Source organism: Semicossyphus pulcher, unplaced genomic scaffold (assembly GCF_022749685.1).
Source record: "Semicossyphus pulcher isolate SPU_LCO1_2020_fin unplaced genomic scaffold, fSemPul1.0.p SCAF_24, whole genome shotgun sequence".
Lineage (NCBI taxonomy): Eukaryota > Metazoa > Chordata > Actinopteri > Labriformes > Labridae > Semicossyphus > Semicossyphus pulcher.
In genome coordinates this window covers 6,363,116-6,375,263 of record NW_027211698.1, presented here as the reverse complement: position 1 = coordinate 6,375,263, position 12,148 = coordinate 6,363,116, and the positions used below count along the sequence as shown (strand labels likewise).

Sequence of the window (12,148 nt, the reverse complement as noted above, 5' to 3'; positions counted from 1 at the left end):
GCACGATTCTGTCCGCCTGTCACACACACACACACACACACACACACACACACACACCGTCTCTGTCAGAGGATTATAACCTCCTGTTCCTCCACATCTGTCCATCATGGCCGCCGCTGCAGCCGCAGAGCTCCTCCATGTTTTCTCTCAGGTTACAAAGCTGCTTCATCAAACTTTGATCAGGACAGTTTATCTGCAGGACACGAGGACATCGCACCAGACTCCCCATCAAACCAACAAACTGCTTCCAGATCACCTGTGTGACATCATTAATGCACCTGAGATCTCACACACACACACACACGCAGATACAGAGGAGTGTGTGTGCTGTGAACGTTCTCTTCATGTGTGTTCCCTGCTCAGGTTCTGACGCATTAATAATCCACAGCTGCAGCTCAGCTTCCCCGCTCAGGTTACACACACACAGCCAGCGCTCAAACGGAGGGGCTCCCTCACAGTGACCTCCTCCAGGTACACGGGGGGGACTACGTTACCCAGCAGCCACCACTGCAGCAGAAGTCATCATTAGACATATTTATGGTGAGCGTGAGGAGGAGTTAACGTTCAACTTACAGGAGCAAAACATGAAGAGGAGCAGAGGAGCAGTGTGGAAGTATGGAAGCCCGTGTGTGCCAAAAGAAGAATCCCAGAATTTTCACGTTTCATCTCCGAATTTCTACTTTTTATCTCTTAATTTAAGACTTCTTAAGATATTTGATTGGTAACACATCTACAGGTGATACAGAAGGCATCAGTTAAAGGCTTTATTAAATGATGTATCCAGCAGAATAACGAGTCTGAAGCTGTGTCTTGTTGTGCAGCAGTTTATTGCAGATCAGCAGCAGGCTGTGACGGAGGCTCATCTGTCGGTCAGGCAGGTTCTTTTCTGGTGTTCCTTGGGGTCGCTGAGGATCGGGGGGGGGGGGGGGGGAGTCACTGTGTGGGAAGGGGGATGCCCCGCGGGTCGGTCACCTGGCCCTCCTGCAGGTTCTTCACCAGCTGGGCCAGCCAGCGTTTGGTGGTGGTGTCGTCCTTCAGCACCTGGGCGAAGGTGGTGTCTTTGAGCTGGTCGGGGAGGCACTGACGCAGAGCTTCTCTCGCTCTGCACGACAGGAAACACACACACAGGTGAGACACTGACTACCTCTACCTGCTGCTATAAAGGTCCTCACAGATAGAAAATGACCGACTCAAACCCTAAGGGACGCAGGAACGTTCAGAGATCACATGGGCTTCGATCGTTTTTAAAAACATAAACATCTGGCCGGTTGTGGCGAGAGACTTGACCAGGGGTTTCAGAGACGAGGTGTCGATAGCAGTCATGTTTCAGGTGTCTGTTTCTAGAGAAGCCTGAGGCCTTCGTCTCCTCGTTCCTCATGTCTCTTTCTTTCCTCCTCAACTCGCATCTCAGGTGGGAGGGACTCAGGTGCAAAGGAGAGGAGGCAAGGAGAGGAGGCGAGGATGTAAAATGATAAAGTTGGTGTATCTCTCAGAGAGTCATGCTGCAGTGTGCTCTCAGTAGCTGCCCTCCTTCACATTAAGTCTGAGCTGCAGTTATTGATTAAATAATGGATTAATCGATTAAAGTACCTGGAGTTGTCTGACAGGCGGAGGTAGCAGCGGACGACGTGTTTGAGCAGGCGAGCCGACGGCTCTTTGGACAGCTGCAGCACCATTTTACCCTGAAACAGGTTCAAACAGGTCGTCAGCCTTAAAAAGAAGAGCTGCACAAACACGCGAGACTTTTGAATTAAGACGAAACTCACGAGAATCATGGCGACGTGAGAGAAGCGCTCGTAGGTCTGACAGATGTAGGCCAGCCCCGTGTCGTCTAGGAGGATCTTCTGCAGGATGAACGTCGCAACCTGAACACAACAATCGTCGGAAACTAAAGTCACATAAAGGTAAGACAGGAAGCAGTGATGATGTCATTCAGCCTCTCACAGCACTCACCGTTTTAGAGAGCTCGCTGCCGGACTCCATGATACGAAGGCACAAAGGAATGATCTCTGTGGTCAACAGGAAGTTGATCACTTCCTGTTCGTCTGTTTTCACTAAAGCACCTGCAGACAGGAAGTAAAGGTTAAGGAAAAGAGGAAGATTTACACAGGTTGGATAAAAGGTAAACCTTTTCTCACCTATGACTCCTAAGCTGGTGAGGCGGAGGTACTCGAACGGCCGCGTTTTGCTCACAGTGTGTAAGAAAGGATAGAGGAAGAGAGGGATGTGTGCAGCCAGGAACGCTGACCTGTGGAGGACAGACATCAGTTAAAGTGTTAACGGCTGTATTCAGTTATTTAACGTTTGCACAGAGAGACAGCGGGGATTGGAGGTGAGGCTCAGGTACCGTGTCTCTGGATGGGAGGCGACACACTGCAGCAGAGCGAGGGCGTTACACACTCTGTTGGACTGATGAGCTGTCAGCGTGGGGGGGTTGATGGATGGGTAGATGTTGACGATTTCCTGTCAATAACGGGGATTAATAACATTAACAGGACACCAACACAAATGGAAACCTCTCCTGATATAATGGCTAAAAAAAAGAGTCCTATGCCCGACTGACCTGCAGCAGGGCGGCGATGGTGCCGCAGGAGTGCCACAGCATGGGGGCGAGGTCGGGCACAGACTCCCTCTTCTTGCTGAGCTCCAAGAGGGCATTCTCCCTCGTCTCTGGACTCGACAGCTCGTTGATCCACTGGTAGATCTTCTCTCTGTCCACCTGCGCCAGAGCTGTGGTTACAGCCTGGAACCAGGAGATGTAGCTCCAGTTGTTTGAGAGTTAACTTTGCAGAGTAAGTGTCACTGTACATAACAGTTGGTCTATAGTGAACTTCTGCACAGTCTACATTAAAGACAAACTTCGGATATTATCTGTTACTACGAGAATCCATTCAACAACTGAAAACCTCTGACTGTGATGTGTATTTATTTCTTCTTAATGTGATTTTCTTTATGTGATTTTTCTACCTATGCGACTCATATTATCTTATAAGTTAAGATAAATTAAGTAAAAGTTATGTTTAATGTGTGTTCTGTCCCTGTTTACCCGCAATGTTTGTAATATTTATTCATTCATTCATTCATTCATTCAAAACAGACAGTTGTACTGCACATGACTGGTGTGAAATAATAATATATTTGTGTTTGACGACAAATAAGCTGAATTCACAATTGTTATTTCACAGATTTGTAACGTAAGAGAATAAACTGCTGAATTTTAAAATATAAACATCATTAAGAAGCATAGCACACCAAGGCTCGCCTGTGGACACAGGTTAGCTCACTGCTAGCTAGCTCATTTAAAAGTTACCGGTCGCGTGTACTTACAGCTCCCGTCGCCAACATCCTGCGCGGCGCTTTAATTTCACCCTTTAAAAACTTCTATCTATATTTATGAGGTATTTTGAAGAGGTAAGACAGAATAATTCTGCTTAAACACAATTATTTGGCTACATTGGCAATATTCGGCTAGCTACAACAACTTCCGGTTTACTCTTTTCCGGTTTACTTCCGGCTCATTATTTTCGAACTAAAAGCATAAGTAACGGAAATGTAATGCCACAAAACGACTATTAAATGTGCCTATTGATGGTTCCAACTTTCGCAATTTTATATTAACTCTTCCCTTTTATATTAAATAATATTAGACTGAAATAATAATCATAATGATAGTTACTTTATTGATATAGCACATTTTAAAACACTGAGCAAATGAAGGACTAAATACCACAACAACAAAAATAATTAACACAAAATAATGACACAATCAAAAGGTTGTTTAACAAAGAAGACACAAAGTTCCAGCTTTAATATGTAATTCAATACAAGTTTTTATTCACTGTGATTTCTGTGTATGAATGAGTTTATACTAAAGAGACGTCTTTATGTTTGGCTCAGTTCTGATGTGAGGAGGTTTGACATCTGATGATTCCTTACGAAGGTTCCTATGGAGATAAAAGAGAACAAAACATGTTGCTGTCAAATAAATAATAATGAGGATAATAAAAAATAATTCATGTTTTATGTATGCAGAATTCTCCTAACCCTAGCCTAACCCAACCCGACCAATAAAATCAAGTTAACATATTCCACATTACATTCTTGATCTATTGGATGTGATCTCTGTATAAGCGTCGCAGTGATGCTGATGATGAAGTATCAGTGAGCCTCTGCTGCCCTCCTGTGGCTCCTTCAGGAAACTGCTCTGCCTGCCTTTTTAGATTGTAATGAATTCTGTTCTCTATGACCCAGCTGGAGGTTTACCTCTGTTCATCCTGCAGGAGAAAGGTCCCCCTGCCTTCGACGTCTTCAACGGTCTGGAGGTCTCTAGCTGTGGAACCAGGACGGTATCCTGCACAGAGTCACAGCTTCAGTCGTCATTTTAAGGTTTCATCTAACCAGAGGGAAGTTACATGAGGTAATAAAGTTAATTAAGTTAATATAGTTTGATTGCCATGTGTAAAGTTGTGCTCTCACATAATACAGACACAATAGTAGCCTTAGACTGCCCTAACTTTCAATGTATCAGAGAGGAACACGAGCCACCTGAAGTAAGGGTTCTTTAGGTCCAGGATGTTTCCAGATCTGAATCCTGATTGGTCGACTGTGGCTGTGATGTGGATGTCATAACTCTGCCTGGAATAACATAACAATCACAGGTTATTATCGACAGAAACAAGCTTCAATCAGAGTTTGATGATCTGTAACTTTTCTCAACCATCAATAAGAGATCAAACTGTCATTATATATAAACAAACAGAAATCAATAACTTTCCTACTCAGCTGTCTCAGAGGAAAAGCAGGTGTATGGATGCACAGGTGTACCTGGTGTTAGCGGTCAGCAGGACGGTCCCTGACAGAGTTTGTCCCAGCTTGGCGAAGAGCGGCGTCTGCAGCAAACACCTGACCTGAGACCAGCGAGTGGGGGGCTCGGAGGGCGACGTGGAGAGCCACACAGCTGACCTGAACACACGGCGGTCACGTTAATGTGCGATGCAGTCAAACATCTCGTCTGTGTCTGCTTCAGCTTTGAATCAAACTAAATGTTAAAGCGGAAAAGTGTCTCACTTGGATCCCAGATAGGCCACATCGAACCAGAAGGCGAGTCCGTGAACCAGACCGGACTGCTGCAGAGAAAACACAAAGGGGATCTCCACTCTGCACACACACACACACACACGTTCTTTATCTTTGTGTTATTCTGACTTCTCCATCACATCCTGATACTTTAAAAACACGTTCTTACAGCTACATCACACTGTGTTCAAATAAAGAGCGACCTAACCTGTGTAAATCTTCCTCTGTAGCCTCCATGAAGTTGATGCTGTGCTTCACAGAGTGAGCCATCAGGACCGCGACATCGAACATGTCCTGGAAGAGACGATCGATATCACGTCTTCTGAGATTCTCCTTTAACTTTGAAGGAGGTCATTTCCTCCCTGACTGACGCCTGTCAGGCAGCACTCAGGGAGGAACACACCACACAACATATGTGATGATTTCTTCTGCATGATTTTACACACATTTCAAACATGTTCAGTGTCTTTACAAACTTTGAGATCTCCACTCAGAGAACAATCGTACTTACGACGATCGGCTGCCTGAAGAACTCGTCCACGGCAGAGCTGTGCAGAGCGTTCAGGTTCACGCCGTAGAAGCTTCTCTGCTGCCTGGAGACAGGAAGTAAAAACTAAAGTCAGCTGATGACACACCTGCATCATTTTCTTGTGTTTCCTGTGAATTCTTTGCTCGCTGATTCAGATTCATTGTCAGAGAACGAAAAGAGGTATTTATTTCTCCTTCTTGTAAGTGAAATAATATCTCTGTTACGTCTCTGATAGTTCACGTTAGTCAGAAGTGTAGAAGATCATGTCATACTGGCTAAAAAGACGTACAGCTCAGTATCACAGCTCAATCCCTCTGCTGAACAACGTCAGTTTACAGTTTACCTTCATTCCTCAAGGCTGACTGAGCCTGACCTGCACATAGTGGTAGAGCGGGGAACACACACACACTGGATGCATACATGGTGTACAGTGTACAAACAAACTGCACAACAGAGGCTGTATTGTTTGCACATGGAAAAAAAACCCATCCTGGTGTTTGTGAGTAAAAATCATTCGGTGGGATTAAACATGAAACATGAAAATGACACACTGCAATATGATACAATACCATGCAATTAAGATAAGATACAATGTGATACGATGCAATACTATAAGCAACGATAAGATACATTAGATTGGATACAATATGATGGGATGCAAAGTGATAGAAAACAATACAAAAAGATACATTTAGATATGAGATTTAATACGATACGACATGGAATGACATGACGCGGTACGAAACGATGCGATACGGTATGGAACGACACGACAAGATAAGGTACGAAATAAAACAGTACGGAACTACACAACAAGATACGGTATGAAACTTTGTGATACAATACGAAACAGGACGGTATAGAATGGAACGACACGATGCAATACGAAACGAAATGTTACGGAACGACACAACACGTTATGGTACGAAACGGTACGGTATGGAACGACATGACACGATGCGATACCATACGGTACGGAACAACACAACAAGATATGGTACGATACGAAACGGTACAGAACAACACAACACGTTATTATACGATGCGAAACGGTACGGAATGACACAACACGTTATGGTACGAAACGGTACAGTATGGAACGACGTGACACGATACGATACCATACGGTACGGAACAACACAACAACATATGGTATGATACGAAACGGTACGGAACAACACAACACGTTATGGTACGAAACAGTACTGTATGGAACGACATGACACAATGCGAAACGTTACGGAACGACACAACACGTTATGGTACGAAACGGTACGGTATGGAACGACATGACACGATGCGATACCATATGGTACGGAACAACACAACAAGATATGGTACGATACGAAACGGTACGGAACGACACAACACGTTATGGTACGAAACGGTACAGTATGGAACGACATGACACGAAACGGAACTGTATGGTACGACACAACAAGGTACGGTACGAAATGATGCGATACGATACGGTATGGTACGAAATGGTATGGTATGGAACGACATGACACGATGCGATACGATATGAAACGGTAGGAAACGATACGGAACGACACAACAAGATACCGTACTATACAATACAGTGTGGTAGGGAACAATTTGATACAATAAAATATAGTGCGACACAATACAATTTAACACGATGCAGTATGATAAGATACCATACCGTACAGTACAATACAGTGCGATATATGGTTACTATACGATACAGTTAAACTTCAACCAATTAATTGAATGAAGTAAGAATATTTTAGAGATGAACTCCTCTGGGGCAGAAGAGAAGCACACCTGCATACCTGGAGATGCTAATTAAACACACGACACATGAATAAACAATCTTATAAATCGTGCAAAAAAGTGTTGTCGATCTGAAAATAACTCCCAATGAACAAGGCATGATATGACCACTTTGTCAGTCAGGTACTGACCTATGAGACCCGCACAGGCTTCCCTTTGCAGCACCAATAAACACTTTTGTTCATCAAGTTGTATTTAGATTTTTTTTTCTCCACGCCTTAGAACGTCTGAGATGTGAGTCATACATAAATATCAGCTGCAGCCCTGACTTATCGGCCTCCAGCAGATCATATCAGTCAAACTCTTGGTTTGTCTGAGTCAGGACCGGACTGAACCCGAGCGTTTTACACCCAACAGGAAACACGCCTGACTGAGGTCAAGCTGGGAACCAGTGTGTCTGTGTGTGAGCCAGAAAGACAGGGAGCCAGTGTGTTTGCGTCCTCATGCATGGATTTATGCCTGTGTAAGCATGCGTGTGTGTGTGTGTGTATGAGACCAGAAACTAGCTCGTGCGTGGTGTTCAAAGTAGAGCTGCTCGTCGCTGAAGGGAGCCAGATGAATGTCAGCGCTGGAGGGAAACATCAGACCTGGAGAGAGAAAGGATATTTATCTTCATTATTACATCATAAAAACATTAAATCAACACTTTTGTCCTGATGTTTCCTCCTCCTACCGTTGGGTTTGAGCCATTTTCTGGCCCGCAGGAAGCCGTCTATGAGTCTGTCACCGAGCAGCATGGTTCCCATCGGCTCAGAGACGATGACGTCCACCAGGTCAGGACAGCTGACGTCCTCGACCTCCCCCTCCAGGATGCTGATCCTCTCGGAGAGACAGTTACTGTGGATCAGGATCTGTGCAGGAGAATCATACTGATTGTAACTTATCGTATCCCCGTTCAGTCAGGACTGTTTGTTCCGAGAGAAAGCAAAGTATCAGGGAAGCAGAGGATCACAGTCTTTGGAGAAGTATATGTAACATAAGCAGATATAACCCCCATATATCGGTGTATGCTCAGGACTGCATCAGCATCTCTGCAGCCCCTATCCGGCTGAACTCTGGGCCAGATGTTGCCGCAACCCATTAACTCCCCAGAATGCCACGCTCTGCACGTGATGTATGCGCTCAGTGTGCGTGTGTTCAATGGAGAGCATTGCTGTGGTTTCTCTTTAGACTCGAACAAAGCCAACAAACACAGAACATGACTCTCCGAACTCGCGTTTAGGAGAATCAGTGTTTCACAGACCCAGAAAGGAGCAGTTTTTCGACCATGAGAACTTGACAGTACCTGTGTGAACTTGCTCATGGGTCTGGACTCAACAGCGTACACTCTGCTGGCTCCGGCCTGGACGGCAAAGAAAGACAGAATGCCAGAACCACAACGCAGATCCAGAACCACCTACAGAGGCAGGAAGAGGAAGAGGAACCGGTTAGCTGATGGGAGCTTCTAACAACAACGTTAAAAATACATGATCATATATACGACGCCGAATCTTTGGATGAAACAGGCAGAACTTTAGTCATCTCTTCATTCATTTAGGTCTGGATACCATCAGTGACTATCAGAGATTACAATATGAGTTACAGCTCTCATAACTGATAGGCAGGATGGACAAAACGATGGACATAAAACCAGGCCAGATTGTTATTCTAAGTGTGTGACAACATTACAAAAAGGATCCCTACAGAGATAGACCTTTTTGTTACAGAGGAAGATGATTTTTTTAACCACAAACAGACGTTACATCGCTCTCTGCAAACACACCAGACTCCATTCATAAAAACAGTGATTTTACCTCACAGGATACAGGAGCTGCTGCTCTGCTGCTGCATTGATCAGTTAGTTTGCTTCTGTTATAGTTTGTCACACAAATATTGTGTCAGATGCAGACTAATGTTTTAAAACACCAAAGTCACACAATAAGACAAAACAACAAACCTAACAAGGCAGAAGTAGAGCAGCAGCTGCTGTTTTCTGTGAGCTTAAATCACTGCTTTTGTGAATGGAGTCTGGTGTGTTTGCAGAGAGCGATGTAACGTCTGTAACAAAAAGGTCTATCTCTGTAGGGATCCTTTCTGTAATGTTGTCACACACTTAGAATAACAATCTGAGCCTGTCAGTGGAAACAACAAGAACTTTTAGTGGTCGCACTTTGATCCATCAAGAATTATGTTGCAGCCATTACAGCCTGTTTCACTGCTGCAGGATGAACACATCTACTGGAGACAGTCACACACTTTTATATCAAAGTAAGACCGAGTTTACCTTGTCTCTGAAGTCCGCCTCATTGACTAAAATAGCTCTCTGGTAGGTGGCGATCCTCAGGTAGTCCTGAAGCAGACTCTGCTGCTGCGACATACAGCTGTGGAACTGCACACACACACACACACACAAGCAACACATTCTTTTTATACGTATTCCTTCATCTCTCGCACATTCAGACTCAGAGTTATGACGTGGTTTACCTGGTAGCCCTCTGTAGGACCATTAGCGCTCCTCTCTGCATCCTTGTCTCCTCTTTCCTCTCTTTCTGTGCGACCTTTCCTCGTCTCCTCATCAGCCCCTCTCTTCAATAACATCTGGAACTTCTTCATATCTGGAGGAACAAAAAGGACGACTTGTTTGAGTCACTGAAACACTAACCACACCCAGGATGATTAGCAGTATAAAGTTCTGCACAAACCAGATGAGGTTTTGAACTGCAATAGGAGAGTCTGGTTGCCGACGGTGACCAGGAAGGACTGACCTCCGACCTGACAGGTGTCTGTCTCAGCGGAGATGTTAAATTGGAAGAGTGGTGCTCTGTTGGCTGAAAACACACAAACAAAGGAGCAAGAGCTGGAGGATTCTACGGAGGCCTGGAGTGACCATAAAGTCAAAAAAGATCCAGGGCGTGTTGTACCACGCTCTGAGTGCTGTTTGAGTGTGTGTGTGTTCTCACCATCTTGCACAACAAACTGCAGCTCCGGTCCTGAGGTGAGGAGCAGAGTGAGCTCCTGATCTCCTCTCTGTCTGCACACTCTGACCTCCTGCTCCCTGCTCACCTCCTCCCGCACCTCCTGCAGAACAACAACAATCAAAACCAAAGTACAACACAAACAAACAAGTGTTCCAGCATTTTAAAACCTGGGCTTTAAGTGTCAAACAGGTACAGAAAGTGTGAGAATGTCACACATTTAACACACCAGACTCCATTCATAAAAACACTGATTTAGTTAAACTTACAGCTCTGACAGATTAGAGCGCCTCTATTACCTCTTCAGGCGTCTCCATCTCCTCCTCCTCACTCCTCGCCTCCTCCTCCTGCAGAGTGAAGACCCTGACGGAGAAAAGAGACGTCTCCTCGCTCCTCTCCTCCTCGCTCCTCTCCTCCATTCTTCAGAGTGGCAGAAAGCTGCTGTTTGGGAGCAAAGTAGAAGAGGAGAGAAGAGGGGAGGAGGAAAGGGGAGGAGAGAGGGAGGCAAAACTTAGGGAAACAGTTCAATTTATATTCCCGCCTTACTTCAACAAACTATCCTGTAAGTACGTTAATGTGTTTACATTCAGCTCCTTTAATGTTTATTTGTGGTTTATTGAAGTGATGTTTCCAGCACATGTAGGGTCAGAGAGAGTCGAACTTAAATGTATAACTTAATGCAGATCAACGCATGGACGAATAACACTCTTTACTTTGTGGAACAGTTCACGTTGGAGGGTCAGTCTGTTTTAAACAACGCCTCCCTCTGCTGGATGTAAAGCGAACTGCACGAGCAGTCTGTTTCTAAAAAGAATCATTGTTGAGTTCTAAAAAATAGATCCAAACTTTTACTGTGACTCACCGTTAAACACTCGTTAAATGTTCTTCAGTTTCAGCCTGCTGTGGAAGATATCAACACATTTAAACTCACCTTTTTAAAAAAAAAATCTCCCTCCAACTTTCTCCTAAAGGTGCATTTTTTATTCTAATTTAAAGTCAGAAGTTTTGTCAAAGTTAGAATAATTCTCTTTGAGTCAAAGCAGATGATCCGTGCTGTCGGAAGAGTTCTGGTCCGAGTAGTGTCGACCAATCACGTTTCATTTAATGTCCAAAAACCAGGGCGGCTGGTTTGAACTTTGACCCTAGAAATGTGGTTACTGTGCTTTGCTATTCGGAGCAGTGAGAGAGGGAGAAAGGCAGAGCTGTAGGTACATTTTAGGGTCAAAGGTAAAACCAGTTTCTCTGGTCATCGGCTTTAAAAAGAACGTTTGAATACAAGTACAGTAAGCGAGATATTATTTAAGTTTCAGTTAACCCTTTAAATCCTCAGCTCAAATAAAAAAAGTTCTTTAAGTTCAGGAAATAAAACCTGATTAAAGTTTAAATTAAGGACTTATTTATAAGTTATTTTGACATATATTTATGTTACTGTGTGGATTATAACATATAAGGACGTTACCGATCAGAAAGATCTTTCAAGGCTTAAATTGTAAAATGCTTTTATTCTGAAAATCCCCAAATATATTTACTGTGTTTTAAACTGTCTAACCTTGAATACCTGTTTTTTAAATATATTTCTAATTTATTTTATATATCGATTAAAAAAGAACAGAAATAAGAGGAAGACGTTTTTACAGGATACAGAGAGACGACGACGTGCTCGTAGTAGTTTTAAATAAAGATTAAATTTATGAAGAACAAATCAAACATGGCGGCTCGGACTCTTTAAGGCAGTTTGTTTATTAGTGATTAACTTGCTTCATCTGTTGACATAATAAACAGACTTTTCATA

General features: G+C 43.9%; 2 protein-coding genes across 4 annotated transcripts; both read right to left on the bottom strand.

The window, feature by feature from the left end:
• Positions 1–810: 810 nt before the first annotated feature.
• cnot9 (CCR4-NOT transcription complex subunit 9) lies at positions 811–3,481 on the bottom strand. Of its 3 annotated transcripts, none has more exons than XM_069675382.1 (8): positions 3,328–3,481; positions 2,564–2,743; positions 2,348–2,463; positions 2,139–2,248; positions 1,954–2,063; positions 1,767–1,865; positions 1,591–1,682; positions 811–1,102 (listed from the first exon to the last, which is right to left on the bottom strand). In XM_069675382.1, exons 1-8 carry the CDS (start codon positions 3,343–3,345, stop codon positions 934–936), a joined length of 894 nt encoding a protein of 297 aa, XP_069531483.1. In that variant the 5' UTR covers positions 3,346–3,481; the 3' UTR covers positions 811–933. The 3 variants fall into 3 exon arrangements, with proteins under 3 accessions (XP_069531483.1, XP_069531484.1, XP_069531482.1); XM_069675383.1 differs by having other exon boundaries at positions 2,564–2,719; XM_069675381.1 differs by having other exon boundaries at positions 1,954–2,248.
• A 324-nt stretch (positions 3,482–3,805) lies between these two features.
• Positions 3,806–10,775, bottom strand: LOC138603780 (histone-arginine methyltransferase CARM1-like). Its single transcript, XM_069675690.1, has 15 exons — positions 10,656–10,775; positions 10,342–10,459; positions 10,084–10,209; positions 9,866–9,996; positions 9,666–9,770; positions 8,688–8,798; positions 8,076–8,253; positions 7,899–7,989; positions 5,588–5,669; positions 5,285–5,370; positions 5,068–5,157; positions 4,825–4,962; positions 4,546–4,635; positions 4,264–4,351; positions 3,806–3,944 (listed from the first exon to the last, which is right to left on the bottom strand). The coding sequence occupies exons 1-14, from the start codon at positions 10,773–10,775 to the stop codon at positions 4,327–4,329; spliced, it is 1,491 nt and encodes a 496-aa protein (XP_069531791.1). The 3' UTR covers positions 3,806–3,944; positions 4,264–4,326.
• Positions 10,776–12,148: the final 1,373 nt, after the last annotated feature.